Source organism: Sinocyclocheilus anshuiensis, unplaced genomic scaffold (genome assembly GCF_001515605.1).
Source record: "Sinocyclocheilus anshuiensis isolate Anshui unplaced genomic scaffold, SAMN03320099.WGS_v1.1 scaffold407, whole genome shotgun sequence".
NCBI lineage: Eukaryota > Metazoa > Chordata > Actinopteri > Cypriniformes > Cyprinidae > Sinocyclocheilus > Sinocyclocheilus anshuiensis.
Genome location: NW_015552593.1, coordinates 1,201,435 through 1,220,256, shown reverse-complemented (window position 1 = coordinate 1,220,256; position 18,822 = coordinate 1,201,435). Strand labels below are relative to the sequence as shown.

The window sequence follows — 18,822 nt, the reverse complement described above, 5'->3', positions numbered from 1 at the left end:
AACAAACACACAATAGTATACGCACTATATCGGATTTGGATCGGTCTCGTCTGACCAATACCCCGATCCAGCAGAAAATGCCAGTATCGGAGCGATACCAATACTGAATATCGGATCGGCGCACCCCTAGGGGCACATAGCATGGCTATTAAAGACTCCCACATTGATTTGTTGTGTTTTAAGGGCCTGGTAGCTACACTCAAATACACACACATGTTGGGTACCATGTTTTATGGGGACATTCCATTCCGTTATGGTTTTTAGTGTGCAAACTGTATTTTTTATCTCTATACTCTACACTCTAAAAAATGCTGGGTTAAATACAACCCAGTGCTGGGTAAAATTTGGACAAACCCAGCAATTGGGTTGTTTATCTATAAACAAGTACATTCTCGCCTGAAAACCTCTTAAAACTACATTCCATGACACAAAAACAGTAATATTTATAAAATGATAGGCCTACTGAATTTGGGTGTCCACCATGACACTCGCTGTAAGAAGCACCGCAAGCGGAGTGATACAATTACAAACGGTGAAACGGCTGTTGGAGTACTGCTATCACTCTAATATCGCACTCTTATCATAATAAATATTTTTTGTGCATTTTTGCATTTATATCATTCTCAAAAAATGAAGAAAAAAAAATTATATATGTAAATGATATGTTTAGAATGGCAAAAGGATGGTTTTATTAAGATTTAGCAAATGTCCTGTACTGTTTTATGCCCTATAGCTAAGTAAATCCAAACACAGCCGCCTCCTTTTGCATACTTGCACCCTGTGCCAAATCTAATTAGTTCTATACAACACAATAAACTGTTTTTGATTTGTGTTACTTGTTAACTGTGACCTCCAGAATATCTTGAGTTCATTAGAAGCAACTAAAAATGACAAAAGATTGTAAAACAACATTTTAATAAAGCAGTCATACTGCTCGTACTGAACTGAAACACATTTACAATTATAAGACAGGCTGAATGTTTAGTGAAAAGATATTTGCATCTAGAAAGAAGGGAGTGAGAGAGGGTGGACAAGTGAAGCAATGAACTAGCACGACAGAAAGCAGTTCTACTGTGTAACAGCCCTCTTAAAGTGTCACAGCTAAAGCAACCTGTAATTTGTTTCATGTGACCCCAAGGCCATGTGCACTCAGCATCTCTGCTAGCGGTTAGAGAACGACACGCTGCCCTTTCAAGAGCTGCTTCATTTTCTAAAGCCATGACATCCATGCCTTGTTTACACTCAATGAATCGTACATATCTGCTGAATCATTCTGAAGTTATCCTTCTGTTCAGTCTCTAGTAGGTGGCAGATGTTTAGCACATGTGAGGTCAGTTACAAGTTAACAATCTGAATGTAAGCTGCACAATTATGCACTTTTCATAATGGTGCTTAGAATAGAATCAAGAATACTTGACATAAATTGAGTCCGTTCCAGATTATGGAATAGTTTCGGATCCAGATACTTAATTTGAAAGGTTTTGCTTGTGTACTTGTGCTAATTGCTTGATTTAATATTTGCTATCTAATGCAATGAGATTCAGATATTTTTAAATGTGATTAAGCGTCCAAATACTTTTCTGTACTTAATGCTAAATACAAATTCAAAGCAATTTCTATGAGTTTATTTTTGCCTGAGCTGTACTGAACTGTTCAGCGGATTTTCTGTGAAAATCTATTTGGTATGACAATCATTCACTTATAAAAAGGCAGCCGCATTCTATTTAAAAGCAAATGAGTCTCTTGGGGGACTGGAAAGTCAGTTTATAATCTCCTGGTATTTAATAAACATGGATAACAAAATGTGCTCAAGATCAGCAATGTTAGATTATAAAGGCATCTGTGCACAGGATCTCTTAACCCGAATTAGTTGACTTTACTAGAAATTTGCGAAGAAACCCGTTGCACTAAACCATTTTAGTTTTTACACAAATTGAAACTAAACAGCTTTAGTTGAATTAACATAGAACCTTAAGTTTATGCAGTAGACAAATCAAGTTTACATTAGTAGTCTTTACTCAAAATCATTAGTTCACATCAATTATTATTTGGAGTATACTTAAAATAACTATTGCAAGTTACAACTACAAAAATATATATATTAGCAAATAACATTAACAAATGTTTTTAAGTAATGATAAATGATAAATGTTATATTTATGTAATGTCAATGTAATTAGACATAGATTTTGAGATGTATTGTATTAAACATTGTTTCAAATAAACTGGAAAAAAAGAAAAACAGATTTCAATGCACTAATGTTTTTTTTATTGTTCACCAAAGAAATGGTAACACGACAATGCATTAAACTTGTCAGCCACAAGACAAGTAAAAATAAGCTTTTGTATTGTTCCATGTTCGTTTGTATACCGCGCGCAAGGTTTATGCGCATAGTCCAAGTCTTCTTCTCTCTCATGAGAAGTACCTGTTGGATGAACTGGAATGTGTTCTTCATAGATTTAGGGTAGTTGAGATGCAGTGCGTATGCAAGTCCATACAGAATGCACATAGCTTTGGCAAGTCGTCAATATTGTCCATCACAACTTCTTCAATGATGATCTTCAATGAGGCTGGATTGAGATGCAGAGAAGATGAGAGCATGTCACCTTCATGCTCAATGAGGAGGATTCCAATGTCATCAGTAATCATCATCAGAGTCCTAAAAACATAAGAGCACAATCATGAAATTTCTCATTACATAACCATCAATAATGTTAAGCAATTTGTTACGACTGCTGGAGTTCTGTCTTCACAATGATTATTTAAATTTTGGTAACATGGACTTTTAATGTAGGGACAGAAACTTATGATGTTCCATTAGAAACAGTTCACGCAAAAATGAAAATCTGCTGTTAATTTACACATCCTCATCTTCAGTAGAACCTTAAAAGATTATTAGCTGTAACTGTGGTCTTTGGTTATTCATTTAATGCAAGTCAATGGCTACCATCACTTGGAGTAAGAAAAAAAACAAAAAAACAGGCAAAACAAAATTAATACCTGTGTCTCCTGACGATACATTGAGGTCTTATGAAGCAAAACAATCAGACTGTGCAAGAAACTGAACATTATTTACAGCATTATTACCTTTAATCCACAGCCCCGGCAGTCGTGAGCGTGTTTACAAATGTCTGGAGTGCAAGCATTGTGTTGTATTGGTCATCATCAAAATGGTACTTGCATGTTCTTATCTTGGATCCCACAACCTATATAAAAATAAAAAATTATTTGCTTGTGCAATCAACTTCAGGACGATTGCTCATGTGTGAGTTTGCTCCTGCGCATACATTATTATATGCGACAGGAAACTCACGCTCCAGACTGTTGTGAATGCACTCAGGACCGTTTGCAGAGGTTGTGGATGTTTCTCAGACCAATTGTTTTACTTCGTAAGACCTCAATGTATGGTCAGGATCCACAGGTATTAATTTTGTTATGCCTGTGCATGTTTTTTTAACTATCAAAAATGACAGTTTCCATTGACTGTTTTATATCAATCACCAAGGACCACAGTTTCAGCTAAAAATCTTTAAAGTTTAAATTTTACTTTAAAATGTCATTTTTGGGTGAACTATACTTAAAATTGTATTTCAAAAATTAACTCTTAAAAACTTGAGTCCAAAGGGTTTGTAACGACATGAGGGTGAGCAAATGTTGGATGAACTAACCCTTTAAGCAAACAGATCACCCAAAGAGGCTAAAAGAGCTATCATAATAAGTTAATGGTTTAGGTTTTATTCTCAGAGGTTTTATAAAACACAGGAACTATCAATTAATGGTGAAATGATTATGTTTTTATGTCCTTTTAGATATACTGAGAGAAAACAAGAATTTACTTACAAAGCATACTTTGTAGAAATCTGTAGGTTTGTCGCCAAATGAATGATAGGGAGTCCGAATAGAAAGTAAAAAAAAAAAAATAATAATTATTATTTTCAGTAGAATTTTTAACAGTATTAATTTAATGAAAATATGAATTTCTTTAGCAAATCCTACTATCTATTGTATCAGTCTATCTAGCTTTTGAAAAAACATCTATTGTAAAAACAAAGTTTAGGATATTATTATTATTATCATCATTATTCAGCCATACCTGTCAGTAGCCTATACAAAACATTTTATTGATTTATTGATTGACTGATTGATTGCCAAGGTTATGAGGTTTTTTTCACAATGCTAAAATTTGTAATGGTCCTTCATTTTCTTTAAGTTGTGTATATGGGTCTAGATAAATGAACCTAAAAATCTCCATACAGTATTATAGTAGCTAGTTGTGAGGAGTTCAGTGACATTGGGCAGCTGACCTGAGCATCAGTGAGTACTAACATGATATGATTGATAAATATTATATTTCATTTGAATGGTTTTAGTCTCTTTTATGTGCTGCTTAAAACTGAGCTCATAAACTGCTGACTTACTTATTCTCTGTGTAATGAGTCCAAAATATTGCTAAACACCCAGCCCTCCAGGGCAGAAAAGAGGTTTTCAGCTCTCTCAGTCGATTGGACTCATTCACTTATAACATGTAGGTCTATAAACCACCATTAAACTGAAGCGAGTCTATCTTTTGCTTCCTCTACAGTGTCTCTCTAGGGTTTGAGAGCGCATCAGCATTTCTCTTTTTCTGTGGGAAGAAACCCAAGAGCTGTAAATGTTCTGCCTCTGTCACATCTGTTTAAAATCATCTTTCCCATTCACAAGGGAAGGAAGAGGAAATGCCTGTGAGCCTGTGAAGTTTTGAATGTACACATCTTTCTTCCTAATATGCCTCTGCAGACCTGCTCAGCTACTTCTGAAATACAGCTCAATATTGGCAGCATCTAGAATCAACCTCTGACCCCTCAGATGTTCCTGCAGGACAGACCGTTTCATTCATTAAAATTCATAACCTTTTCCTCAACTGATGAATTTTAATTGGCCGTGACCATCTCACTGCTGAGAGTTGTGATGGCCGATGATGCTAATGATCTCACTTCAGGAATGTCACTGTATCCTCATTCACCTTTCAGACTTACTCACCAATTACAGCCATGCTGACTTTGACAGTTCAGGATTTACAGAAATCGGATGGTTACTCTTTTTAGCCCACTAGCACCTACAATCCGTTTACTGACCGTCTGATGCAAATTGGACTCAAAAATGGCAAGAGCTTACAGAAATTGCCACTTCCAGTTGCATTGGCTGATAAAACTTTATTGTTGTACACTGAAACAAAAATGGTGTAAAACAGTTTTTACTCTGAAATTGTTAGTAACTTTTACAATTGATTAAAATACACAAAAGTAACACATTGAATTAATCATTGAAAGACTTAAATTGTATTTTCTTGTGAATTGCACTTCAGTAATCTTTGTTTTATTTACAACTTATTTTTTACAGTGTATACAAAGCTATACAACATTGAGAGGCATGCCAGTATACTGTAGATGGAAATAAAGTAGCATCTAAATAGTAACAGATTGCCAAATAATGCCATCAAAGTGTTTTGTTTGATATGTACTAGATATCGACAATCAAAACATATTCCACTTTTAGTATATATTACTATATGTTCCACTGTTTTGTTTTTATCTGTGAAGTAATTATTTAAATAATATACTATGTAATAATAAATAATATAATATATAAAACTGTTTAAAGGGATAGTTCAGCAATTAATCAATCAATCAATACAAAAAAAACACAATTTTCTCATCCTCCAACACTGTATGACTTACTATCTTCTTTGGATCACAGAAGAAGATATTTTGAAAAAAATGTCTAAAAATCTATGGGTCTAATGTTGTTTGAACCTCAATGTTCTTTGAAAGGAATAGTTCAAACAGCTGATAAAAGCATTATAGTAATCCTTGAGTAATCCACATAACTCCAGTCCTTCAATTTTCGTCTTAGGAAGTGAAAAACTGTGTGTTTGTAATAAACAAATCTATTATTAAGACATTTTCATTTTAAACTATCACTTCTGGACAAAATATGAGTACATAATCCATAATATTGCCTCCTCCGGCACCCATTCACTACAGAGGATCCATAGGTAAGCAGATGGTTTCATGTTAAATTTATTAAAAATATTTTCCCTCAAAGAAACATACTACATCTTGGATGGCCTGAGTGTGAGTCAGTTTTCAGCAAACTTTCATTTTTGGTTGAACTATTCCTTTAAACTGTCTTCTGTTTGTGCTCTGCAGAATAAAGAAAGTCATACAGGTTTGGAACAACATGCATAACTTGCAGATAACAGTTTAGATGACCTCCCATGTGTGAATTATTTATCATATCTTCTGAGAGAAATCCCAACTGTGGACAGTCATGTGGCCAGATAAGCCACTTGCTTGTGGTTATGCTAACAGCTGCTGTGGGATTTCAGACAGCAGAACAGCTATAATGAGCGTCCTCAACCTGAGTCTCTCTGAGCGATGCCTCCGTGGAGGAGTGCAGGGATAATTAGGCTTGTCTCATTTGGCGTGAACTAAAAGGCTTTGTGTGTCGTGGCAACAGTGAAGACTAATTATCATTCACGTCCATCCTTATGAAGCTTTGGTTGCTAATTCTGACTTTCTTTGTATTTGTTCCAGTGCTGGATAGTGTGAAGTCATAATGACAACATGTAGTTGAATTTATTTGCTATATTCTTGAAATCTTGCTCAGGGGTGTCTCTTTTAGTTGTGCCTCATTTAATTGTCCGAGATGTTTCTCCTAAAACACTACAGCGCCTGACTTTGATTGCAGACTTAGCCAATTTGAGCACAGTTTAAAATAATGTTTAGCTCTCTAAAGTATTGGTTCTATGTCTTTTTAACACCAATGCCCCAGGGATATTATAGTTACTTGAAACTAAAGCCATAAAAAAAAATGTGTTAACTGAAATTAAACAAAATATGAAAAATTACTTATTTTATAACTTATTTTACTTCAGCAGGTGCCAATTCAACATTTATTAATTTCATTTAGCTTGACTTGATTTACTAAAATAACTAAATCTAAAATAAAAAAATAAAAAAAACTTTATAGACATATAAAGAAATTAATAAAATGGGTAAAAAGAAAAGATGAAAGTTATATACACCTGGCTTGAGGGTGAGTAAATGGGGTAATTTTAATTTTTGGGTGAACTATCCCTTTAATCTCATTACTTTCTAGGAGAAACAATGCCAGTATTAAAAGGATTTTATTTGTGATTTTTTTTTCCTGTCATCTACAGCCCATAAAGTCATATTTCACACCTTTAAAGAACCATTACACCTTTATCATTCTTTCTGTATGTTTCAGCACTGGCCTTGCAAAGTAACTTGACTATGTTAGCAATAGATATAATTAACAATAGACTTATTTTTGGCATCAAAGCTTTCAGCAATTACACTAATGAGACCGCAGCTGTGAGGCCAATTCATTTTTGCTGAAAATAAAGCTGTGAGCCTTGTCTTATGTCTTGATCTGTTAAAATACGGATTTGTTTACAAGGAGGAAACAAGGTCTCAAAAGAAAGAAACTGATGCATTGCTTACAGTGTGTTAAGTGATATTCTCAGACAGAAAACTGCAGTCTGTTCTTACTTCATGCAGTTATTACTATTTGAAAATGAAATTTATGAAACATACTTTTGCCGGCAGACACTGTAGACAGACTGAGTGCTGGAATATGTCTGTCTGATTGTCAGTTAGAGAATCAGGAGAAATGGGACACAGCAAATGGTCATTAGAGCTGGATTTGTGTCTTGGATCTGTCAGGTTTCATTCTCTCTCTTGGCCCTCTGAATCTATTTCATGAGCTGGTGTTTCCAGAGCTGGTGAAGATGGTTTTTACACATAAAGTCTTAAAACAACTCATTGAGTGTTTCTTTTCCTTCTTTTGATTGATGTTCTGTCTTCTCTCTGGCCCGGATTTTATAAACATGCATACATATTCCTTCATATTTTAAAATATTATTGCTTCAGAGGCCCCTGTCCGTTTTTCATTTTGATAGACTCTTGATGTAGGGCCAGTCTCTATCATTTTATATCATAGGTTTTCTGTGTGTCTTGGAAGAGATAGGAACCATAAATCATTAATTTAACTGACACAATGTCATACTGTCATGACCCTCTCAATTTTAAGTGTCAAATCACAAATTCTTATCCACATGTACAATGATTTAACTGTGCAAGTAATGATTTACATGGAAAATGTTTAAAATGATATACACACAAGGCGCTAGTCATATCACTGGCCTAGTGACTGTGCCATTTGTCATTTTAAGTTTCAGAAGTGTGCTCATGAGCGCCCTCTTTGAGATATTCCTGATGTATTTTGTGTCTCTTTGTATAGTTTCACAACCTTCAGGAGCTGCATCACAGTGCGTCTCTGGCCACCAAGGTCTTCATTCAGAGAGACTACAGTGACAGCACCATCTGCAAATTCCAGACCAAGTTCCCTGCAGAGCTGGACAGTAGGGTGAGTTTCATTTATGCGGTCGCACATCCCATGATGAATTATTTTCTTCTTAAAACTTTTGATTGCCTCAATCTTAAAGGAATAGTTTGCTAGCTATTTACTCCCCTCAGGCCGTCCAAGATATGGATGTTTGTTTCTTCATTTGAACAAAATTAGCATTACATCACTTGCTCACAAAGAGATCTCCACTAGTGAATGGGTGCCGTCAGAATGAGAGTCCAAACATCTGATAAAAACATCACAATAATCCACAAGTAATCCATATGACTCCAGTCCATCAATTAACATATTTTGTAGTCAAAAACTGTGTTTGTGAGAAACAAATCCATCATTAAGGCATTTTGACTTCAAACCATCACTTCTAGCTAAAATACCATAATCCGTATATAGTCCATAATCAATAATAATGCTTCCTCCAATGAAAAATGCCACCCGTTGTACTCCACACAGATCAAAATACACTGACATATTTGGAGCACAAAACCAGTCATAAGGGTCAATTTTTTGAAATTGAGATTTATACATCATCTGAAAGCTGATGTATGAAAGCTGATTCCATTGATGTATGGTTTGTTAGGATAGGACAAAATTTGGCCGAGATACAACTATTTGAAAATCGCCTTTAAAGTTGTCCAAATGAAGTTCTTAGCAACGCATATTACTAATCAAAAATAAAATGTTTATATATTTACGGTAGGAAATTTACAAAATATCTTTATGGAACATGATCTTTACTTAATATCCTAATGATTTTTGGCATAAAAGAAAAATCGATAATTTTGACCCATACAATGTTTTTTGGCTATTGCTAAAAAATATACCCAAGCGACTTAAGACTGGTTTTGTGGTCCAGGGTCACATTTAATTAGAACTGTTTTGGACAGTTTTCGCTAGTAAACAATGCTTGATCTGTGCAGATTTCTCTCCTGATTCAAACCAGACAACTTTTCATTGTGGTAAGCAGTATTATGGATAGAGGACCAAGCAATGGTTTGAAGTTTTAACATCTTAATGATGGATTTGTTTCTTGCAAAATGCAGCTTTTTGCTTCACAAGACGTTAATTGATGGACTGGAGTTGTGTGAGTTATTTGTGGATCATTCTGATGGCACCCATTCACTGCAGAGGATCCACTGAATGAGTTTAACCTAACTGTTGTGCGCAGATCGAGAGGAGCCTGTTCGAAGAAACGGTGAAGACGCTGAACTGCTATTATGGAGAGGCTGAAAAGATTGGCGGTCAGTCCTACCTGGAAGGCTGTCTGGCTTGTGCTACGGCCTACATCATCTTCCTGTGCATGGAGACACGCTATGAAAAGGTATCAAGATAAAGTCTTCTCCTGTTTCATTTGCAATACACTCAACATTCATCAAGAAGCCAGTTCTGAGATGTAAGATTGAGAACAGCTCCAACCCATGGACGCCTTTGAAGATCAAAGACGAGCATTCAGACCTGGTCACCCAAGGATTCACACAGAACCGAAACATTAGAAAGTTTAAACATTTTGATGTGCCGGCCCATTTGAGTCTGACCACACACGTTCGCAGAGGCAGATGGAAATCACTTTCTTTGAATAGCAGGCAAACGAAGTTGAGATAAGGTTTGATATGCGTAGATATGCCCTACTTAGACAATAGTTCCCTTGTGGTGAGCACCTGTCCACCAGTGGGCATATCTGACCAAATCATAACACGGCATTCAGTGCTGCGATATATTTCCAAAGGCCAGCAAATTACTCCACACAGGTGTGCTTCACCTGCACTGAGATAGAGCGGACGTAAAGTTGAAAGTCTCTCTCTCGCACCACAGTATATTCATCTTCATGCTTTAACATGTTTGAAAAGTGACGTCGTTCATGCCTGAACTCTGAGGTCACATCAGGCTTTTCCAGAGAGTTATTGTAAACTCCAGACTGTAAAAATGCCCACCTTAATGGCAAACTCTGATAAACTGCACCCACCCATGATGAGCACTTTTGTTTGCCGCTCCAGCTGACAGGAGGCCACACATGAGTGGACACGGATGAGTTCTCTCATGCCCTGGGCTATCATTATAAGCATCTTCCTCATCAAAGACGAGTGATTACACACACAAGTCAGGGCAGTGGAGACAAAGATTTAGAGCGTGCTGCACTGTGTCACACATCAAGGCTTGAGACAGTAAATCACAAAATGACCTTTCGTTCTGTTGAGCAGCAGCAGTTCTCAACCTGTGGTACATGAGTTGGAAATTCTACAGACTACATTTCACATTTTCAATGTAAAATCTGAATAAATCGATAAAAAAATCAATATATTATTATTAGAATTATTAAAAAGTGAGCAGTAATTATTTCAAACATATGTACAGGAATCACAAGCCAATTTTTAAGTTGCCTTGCCTCCAGTGATTTATTTGACATTCATTTCTTCCCTAGGCATTTTAAAAAATTCAAAAGACATAATGACTTCATGCCATCTGCAATGCTTTATGGGAATAGACAGTTACCATCGCGCTCTTTTGGCTTCTCCAAAAGCATAAATCATTGCTTAACAACTTCAGATCTCCTTTTGAATGGTTATATCACTAAAAATCAGTTTCTTAATGAGAAAATGAGATGAGATTTTTACATTTCTGGAATCTGACTGTTGCGCTCTGGTGACAACTTTTACTTTACCTGTGCTACTGTGCCATTTAATAAATGAAATCCAAAATAAAACACTGTGAGACCCAGAATGCCACAGCTAGCACCAGCTCTGTTATCGACAATAATCACTGTACTGAAAATCTGGAATTCAAAATCCTATTTAAATCTGTAAAGAAACAGGAAGTTTTAGGATTTAGATTTTCTTTACCATTATTTTTCAATTTATGATGTTAAAAAAGTAAGCATGGCAAATAGCAATGTCAATGTCATGGGTTTAAATCCAAGGGAATGCATGAACCAATACAGCGTTTACCTTAAATGCAATGCAAGTCACTTTGCATAAAAGAGTCTGCTAAATTAATCAATGTAAATGTAAGTGCATTAAAGTCATTAAAGCTAAAGGTCGACATACCAAACACTAAGATATTCATGTTAATTTTTCAGTTCAACTTTCCACTCAATATATTATGCTGATATATAAGTTGTAATGAAAAGGCATTTCCACTGGTGGTCTCAGGCTTTTGGAGCTCACTGCATATTTACATGAAACTTTTATCATGATAAATGAATGTAAGTTTTTGGATAAAAGTGTGCTTGTACACTTTGTACTGGAAAAACATATTTCATTTTGGGATGCGCCAAGTAGCATATTAACAGCATGTGTTGGATTTACTCCTGTGAGTAATTGCTCATCCTGAAGTTTGTTCATGGCCACTGAACTCAGAACAGATCGGTTTTTCTTCCCTTATTACAAACATCTCGTCCCTTTTCACGGCCGGTTCTGTAGAGTGGAAAGCAAAGCGAAGCGAAGCAAAGTGATGCACAGTTTCACCCCACTGGGGTAGAGAAACACAGACAGCCTTTGCAATGCTCACTTGAAAAGTCAAACAAATAAACTTGAGTAATCTAACATAATAAACTACTGTTATACAGCTTTGATGTTTTCACAAATGGCTCTGACAATATACAGTGTAATATTATGCACGTTTATTTAGCTTTATAATACTATAGACTTGTATTGTTTTAGATAAGCTATATTATAGTTGTTTTTGATAATTAAAATATTACTTATTAATTCTAATGATAAAAAAATTATATAAAATATAAAAAAAAAAATTTTTTAAATGCACAGTAAAAAAATATCCTAATTTTAATGGTAAAAGGCTGCAAAAATCCTATGGTAAGTTCCCTTACTCTAGATAGTTAAAAACTGTAATACTGTTTTATGTTGTTAAATTAATGTTTATTGCATTATTTTAGTGTCATGCATGTTACCATGATGGTATTTTGTGTTTGTTTGTATGACACTGTCTATTTATTAGTATTCACCTCAGCTTATAGAACAACTTTGATGTATCATGTGGCTTTTTTATGCATTAATTTAGTTTTTATCTCATGCTTACTTTAATCATAATCACCTTTCGCTTTCCTCCTCACTGTGTCTCTTCTGTGACCCCCACAGATCCTGAAAAAGATCAGCATGTATATTCAGGAGCAGAATGAGAAAATCTATGCACCCAGAGGTTTGCTCCTTACAGACCCCATCGAGAGAGGCATGAGAGTGGTATCCTTTGCAAACACTTGGGATGTTTTTTTAAGTGTTGGCACCACCTTGAAAGAGCTATGTACAATCTATAAACTTTAATGACTTATTTTATTTGCTTACTGAAAAAAAAAAACTTTTAGCTGTCACTTTAGGGTAAAATACTTTCAAATGCCCATGGTCAACCATTCATGGCTCAACCATTTTTGACATTCTTATAAGAAATGTTTCTTGAGCACAACATCAGCATATTAGAATGATTTCTGAAGGATCATGTGACACTGTACTGTGTAAAAAAAAAAAAAAAAACATTGGAAGTTATAAATAAAACAAAAAATGATTGGACTCCATTTTACAAGAAAATATTATTTAAGATTTTCTTCCAAAAACAAATTCATGTGTAATTACTAGTGCTTACTTTGTAATTATTTACTAGTAATTCCTGACAAAAAAATTGTTTTTACACAAATAAGCTTGGAGTAATGACTGCTAAAAATTCAGCTTTGCCATCATGTTTTAAAATTACATTTTAAACCATATAAAAATAGAAAACAATTATTTTAAATTGTAATGATATTTCTCTATTATTTTTGTTACTGTATTTTTGATCAAATAAATGCAGCTTTGAGACCTATTCACACGGTTTTCCAACAAATTACAACCAAATTAGATCCAATTATAACAGTTTGTTGGGTCAGTGTGTAAGCATTTTGAAAATACTGGTTATGATTCTCACATTATAAATCCAACAGGCATCTATAGAAGTTTAAAATGTTGCCGTTTGTTGGGTCAGCGTGAACTAGACTAATTGTTTCTAAGCAACTCACCTAATGAGATGTTGCTGCATTGCTCCTGTCAAGTCTTTTGATGCCTGGCTGAATGCTTGTCACTTTGCAGAAATCAGGCTCAATGCACTGCATGCACCCCAATTGTCTGCTAGTTGCCTTGGCAACCCGTTTCCTTTTTGATTATTATTTTGGTTTCCTTTTTTCCACAATATATATTAAATTGTCATACGTAATGACATTTCAGCATCTTTCAAGAAACTATTGTGTTTTCCTTTTCTCGCAAAGTCTATTATATGTCCACAGTCTTTAGGTATGACAGTAAATGCACTCCCAAAAGATCCTCCAGGAACATATTATTCTTTGGATCCCATAATTTTGGGTGATTCCTTTTGGGTAATCTATCCAGTGAACCATCAAGCTAGCTTGGCAATCCCATTCCTCCCTCTTCCCGCTGACTGCAGGCCCGGCTGGCTTTGGCAACCCATCGTCAGCTCACAGTGCTGCGCAATCCAACCAGCTGTCACCTTAGGAGCAATGGGCAAACAATAGCTGCCATTCAGTTCCTACCACACTGACCACCAGTAACTCATCACAGAGCTTTGGTTTAGCTCATAGGAAAGACATTTTCAACTTAAATCAAATCAATCGGTTGATGGGTTAAATTCCATTATTGCTATGCTACCACGTTTGCAAAATATTGCATATTCTCAACATCTGATTAGGTCTAAGTTTCTTGTTAGGAGGGAATGCCTTTAACAGCTGTCCAACTCTCATCTAGAACCTTTTTTAGGGTCCAAATTTGGGTTTTGTGGCTTTTAGAGCATGTCTATGAATGTTAAGGCCATCTAAATGTTATGTGTACTTTACAAAACAAATATTTATTGTACTTACACCACCGTTAAATAGTTTGGCGTCCGTACGATTTTTTAATGTCTTTGAAAGAAGTCACTTGTGCTCACCAAGGCTGCATTTATTTGATCAAAAATACAGTAGAAACTGTAATATTCTGAAATGTTGTTACAATTTAAAATATCTGTTTTCTATTTGAATACGTTTTAAAATGTAATTTATTCATGTGATGCATGGCTGAGTTTTCAGCATCATTACTTTAGTCTTCAGTGTCAGATGATCCTTCAGAAATTATTCTAATATGCTGATTTGGTGCTCAACAAACATTTATTATTATTATTATTATCAATGTTGAAAACCGTTTGTGCTGCTTAATATTTTTGTGGAAACATTTTTTTTATGAATAGAGAGATCAAAAGAACATCATTTATTTGAAATATAAATTATTTGTCATTATTGTCACATTTGAGCAATTATCAATTTAATGCATACTTGCTAAATAAAAGTATTTATTTCTTTATTTAAAAAAAAAAAATCTTACTGACCTCAAACTTTTACATTTTTAATCTCTTCTGGGATAAAAGACTAACAATATGAATGAATACTGATCTTGAACTCCTGTTCGTATATTTTTATTTAACAACATTTGTAAAATATCAAATCAAAATGATTCAAAATTATATATGAACAATTTTGATTCATATAATTAAAATACTATTAACATTTTATGAAGCAAACAGTAGGGTGCAAGCAAGACTAATTTATTGGTTCAATTGCATAAACTAATAAAATGTGTAACTTGAATGCAATATGTTGCTTTGGATTAAATCATCTTCCAAATGCATTAATGTAAATACGATGCCACCTGAAACTGGCTGATAAACCCTTTGATATATTGAGCCAAATTTCCTGATTAAAAAGGCATGACATCACAAGAAACAATGCTCATTAAACAACTGAATGGGGTCCTTACATTTTTCATACACTGTTACTGTCATGGAACGTGGCTGTAGAGAATGCACACGACGAAGGAGTAGAAGTAAGGAGTCTTTAATGTACATCAACACACGTATACCATTCAAAAATAACATTAATCCAAGAGCAAGAACAGAACGAAAGTGAAGCCTTATAAAGCAAGGGAAACAAAGGAGCAAACGAGATGATTAAACCACACAGGTGAATAGAATGAACGATAATTAACTAATTATGGGAACAGGAAATTAACCAAATAAGGACAGACAGGAACTAAACAGAAGCCAACACGTGACAGTTATATTTCAACATCACAGCATTTAACCCTTGACTATGGCTTTCCAGATTGAAATCTCCATCTTTGAAGACAGTGGCTCCACCAGCTCCAGCTCCACTGGAAGTTCTCCGTCCAGTAGCACGGCTCAATGACTGGAGGAGCAGCACCAGGGGTACGGGTACAGAGGGGACAGTATGCTCCCCAAAATCCGCATGTTGAAACATGAGAGCACCAGATTTTAAAGAAAGAGAGAGAGAGAGGAAGTACAGGTACTGCTCACTCGCTCGCTTCTTCCAAACAACAAGCGCAAAGCCAGGAGCTTTAACTCACAAACACACCTCCCCTTCTCCACCTCATTTAATTCAGCCTCCTCTGCATTCCATTAGTGATAAGACACATTTTGATCAGATGCCCTCAATACTGAAATAAAGAGTGCTAGCCTAGCAGACAGGTACAATGGACAGAGTGTTTCCTACAGATTTCTCACTGTTTTAGCTCTGGAAAATCCAGATTTAGATGGTTTTGAAGCATTATAGTTTTTGTTAAAGGGGTGGTTGATTGCGATTTCACTTTTTTAACATTAGTTAGTGTGTAATGTTGTTGTATGAGCATAAGCAATATCTGCAAAGTTACGAAGCTGAAAGTTCAATGCAAACAGAGATATCGTCTTTTCTAATTCTAATGGATGCACAAGTTTCAAAATCAATGTTCTAAAGCAGCGGTTCTTAATACTGTTCCTCGCGTTGGCTGCACGTAAGAATCTATTCATATATGAATCGCGATTCTGTCTTCTAACGATTCTAATGGATTCACAAGTTTCAAAATCAATGTTCTGAAGCAGCGGTTCTTAATACTGTTCCTGCTCTGCACACGCTCTGCATCTCTCTTTCTCTCTGTCTCTCATTCAGCTCAGCTCCAACAATGAACTGTTACAATTATACACTTATTTTCACATAGCTATGAGAAGCGTTAAACATGGACGCGCGTGCAGTTGCCGTACTGTATAAAAGCTTTAATCAGGATAAAACCGTATATTAAAAGCTAACATAAGCAGTAGCATTTACAAATAACAGCGTATCTAAAAGTATGAGACAACAACAAACAAAAAACATAGGCCTACTATTAAAAGCCGTGCTTGTACAGGTTCTGCGTGATCCTCTTCAATAATATCCTCTGCTTCTCAATCGGGCTCAAACTGATAAGCGATATTAACGACGCCGTTGTTTACAATACAACTGGAGCACATGCCGCTGAGGTGAGGGGCAGGACGTATAGACGTGCACTAGAGGCGGTTTAGCCAATCACAACACACTGGGCTAGCTAACCAATCAGAGCCCATTGCCTATTTCTGAGGGCGGGGCTTCATAAAAGCAGGAATTGATCAGCGCGTTTCTCAGAGAAGGGGCAGAGCGGTGTGGAATAAAGGTAAATTATGTGAAAAATAATGCTTTTTTTTTTTAAAACGAAGCATTAACACATGTTAAACTGCACCCCATAAACACAATCAAGCCTACAAAAAAAAACAGTGAACCACCCCTCTAAAGGTGCAGTATGTAATATTGACAGCTAGCGGTTGAAATGAGTACTGCAAATGGGTTGACATGGGATCAAATTCAAAATATTCGAGGGAGTTGTTGCTCCTGTCCCTCTTTCTCAGACTTTACGCTCACAAGGGTTGCCAGATTGAGGGCACACAATATGAACGATTGCAACTGACAATGAAAGGTGATGAGCCTGACACTGTAAGTTGATGAGCTGATTTATCCTAATTTTAATGTACCTCTGGTCATAGAGCTTTGAATATGGATGCTGAGGTTTTTAGGTAGGAATTATGTGAATGCAATCTATGACCCAGATCTTTTGCAATATGCTGTGTTTTCAACCAACTGGCAACACGGGGTGTCAAAATACTATTGGGTAAATTTTCAGTGGGTGGAATCACAAAAAACAAAACAAAAACAGACTTCTGACACGGAACGCACATTTCACAAGAATAACTGGCTTGTAGCATTGTTTTTCAGAGAAAAAAGTATGTGAAATATCTGCAAATTGTTTTTTTAATGCTTTAGCACAGTCAAACAAATTACATACAGCGCCTTAAATATTTTGAATTAGATTTTATTTTTATATTTTCTGCTTTGCTGTTAATTTTAGTTAAAGTTTTAATAATTTGGTTGTGTTTTGTATTAGTTTTTGTTGTTTTTAAATATATATCTAAATTTTTTTTATTACAGGACAGTTTATTTTCAATTTTAGTTGTAAGTATTTAGTACATCAAATTAAACTAAATGAAAATGAGAAATGTTGCCTTGGAAACTGGCTGAAATAAAATAAGACGTTTTTTTTATATTTCATTATGTTTCACTTAACATTTATTTTATTTCAAATAAACTGCTTTATTTACAGGTTACGCTTTATACAAAACAGATTGTTTCAAAGCAGCTTCATCGTAATAAACAGGAAAATAATTGAATTGATGCAAACTTCAAATATTAGACAAATTCAAATTCTGCCAGTGTTGGTTCAGTTCTGTACAATAACTGCTACTTCAGCTACTGTATAAGCAGCTCTACAGAAGTCAGTAGTGTCATTGTTGAGCTCAAGTCAGTTTAATGTTGTTTCAGTTCAATAACAATGTTGATGATTCTGAATTTGTCAATTTTGAGACATTTGATTCAGTTAAAAAGCTGGCAATTAGCTGGTTTACCAGCTACCATGTTCCAAAAACCACCTTAAACTTGCATGACCAGCTAATACAGTAGCTGTTTGTTGCTGGTCTAAGATGGTTCCAAAGCACAGCAACCAGCTTAAGCTGGAGTTTCCAGCAGGGCTTTTGTGCTTATTTAGTTTGGACAGTGACTGAGCTCTCCCTATTCATCCCCATGATGTACTGCAGGGGCCAAATTCAGCAGTGCCTCAGTTCACTGGCAGGCTTGACCCTTTGCAGCGCTCTAGGCTCATGTTCCTTCTGTTAGTTCCACCACATACCTGCACCTCAGAGGTTCAGTGTTTGGTGTCATGGACAATATGCCCAAACCGGGCAAAGATCTCCTCTGCTTGTGGAGGATAATCGCAAATGGCATTTATTTATTACGCAATTATTTTTTGCACAATAAACTCTACCTCTGGTTTGTGCTTGTGTAGGGAGTCAGTGGAGCCAATGTAGACAGGAGCAGGTCCAACATGTAAATGCACCTTAGATAAAGTTTATTTTGACTGATGAGGTTCAGAGAAGATTGACTCACCAGCTGTTCAGAATGAGCTGCGAGATTTTTCATCGCTCTTGTTGGTTTCATGTTAATTCATGTTATGCAAGAATGCATGCTCATTATTTTC

General features: G+C 35.6%; 1 protein-coding gene across 1 annotated transcript in view; it reads left to right on the top strand.

Moving 5' to 3' along the window:
* Window positions 1-16,052, top strand: part of LOC107665585 (golgin subfamily A member 7B-like) — a 26,021-nt gene extending 9,969 nt beyond the window's left edge. The window contains exons 2-5 of the mRNA XM_016456505.1: window positions 8,306-8,431; window positions 9,597-9,749; window positions 12,520-12,621; window positions 15,555-16,052. Of these exons, the coding sequence (XP_016311991.1) occupies window positions 8,306-8,431; window positions 9,597-9,749; window positions 12,520-12,621; window positions 15,555-15,638 (465 nt within the window). The 3' untranslated portion in view covers window positions 15,639-16,052. The remainder of the gene's footprint in view (window positions 1-8,305; window positions 8,432-9,596; window positions 9,750-12,519; window positions 12,622-15,554) is intronic.
* Window positions 16,053-18,822: the final 2,770 nt, after the last annotated feature.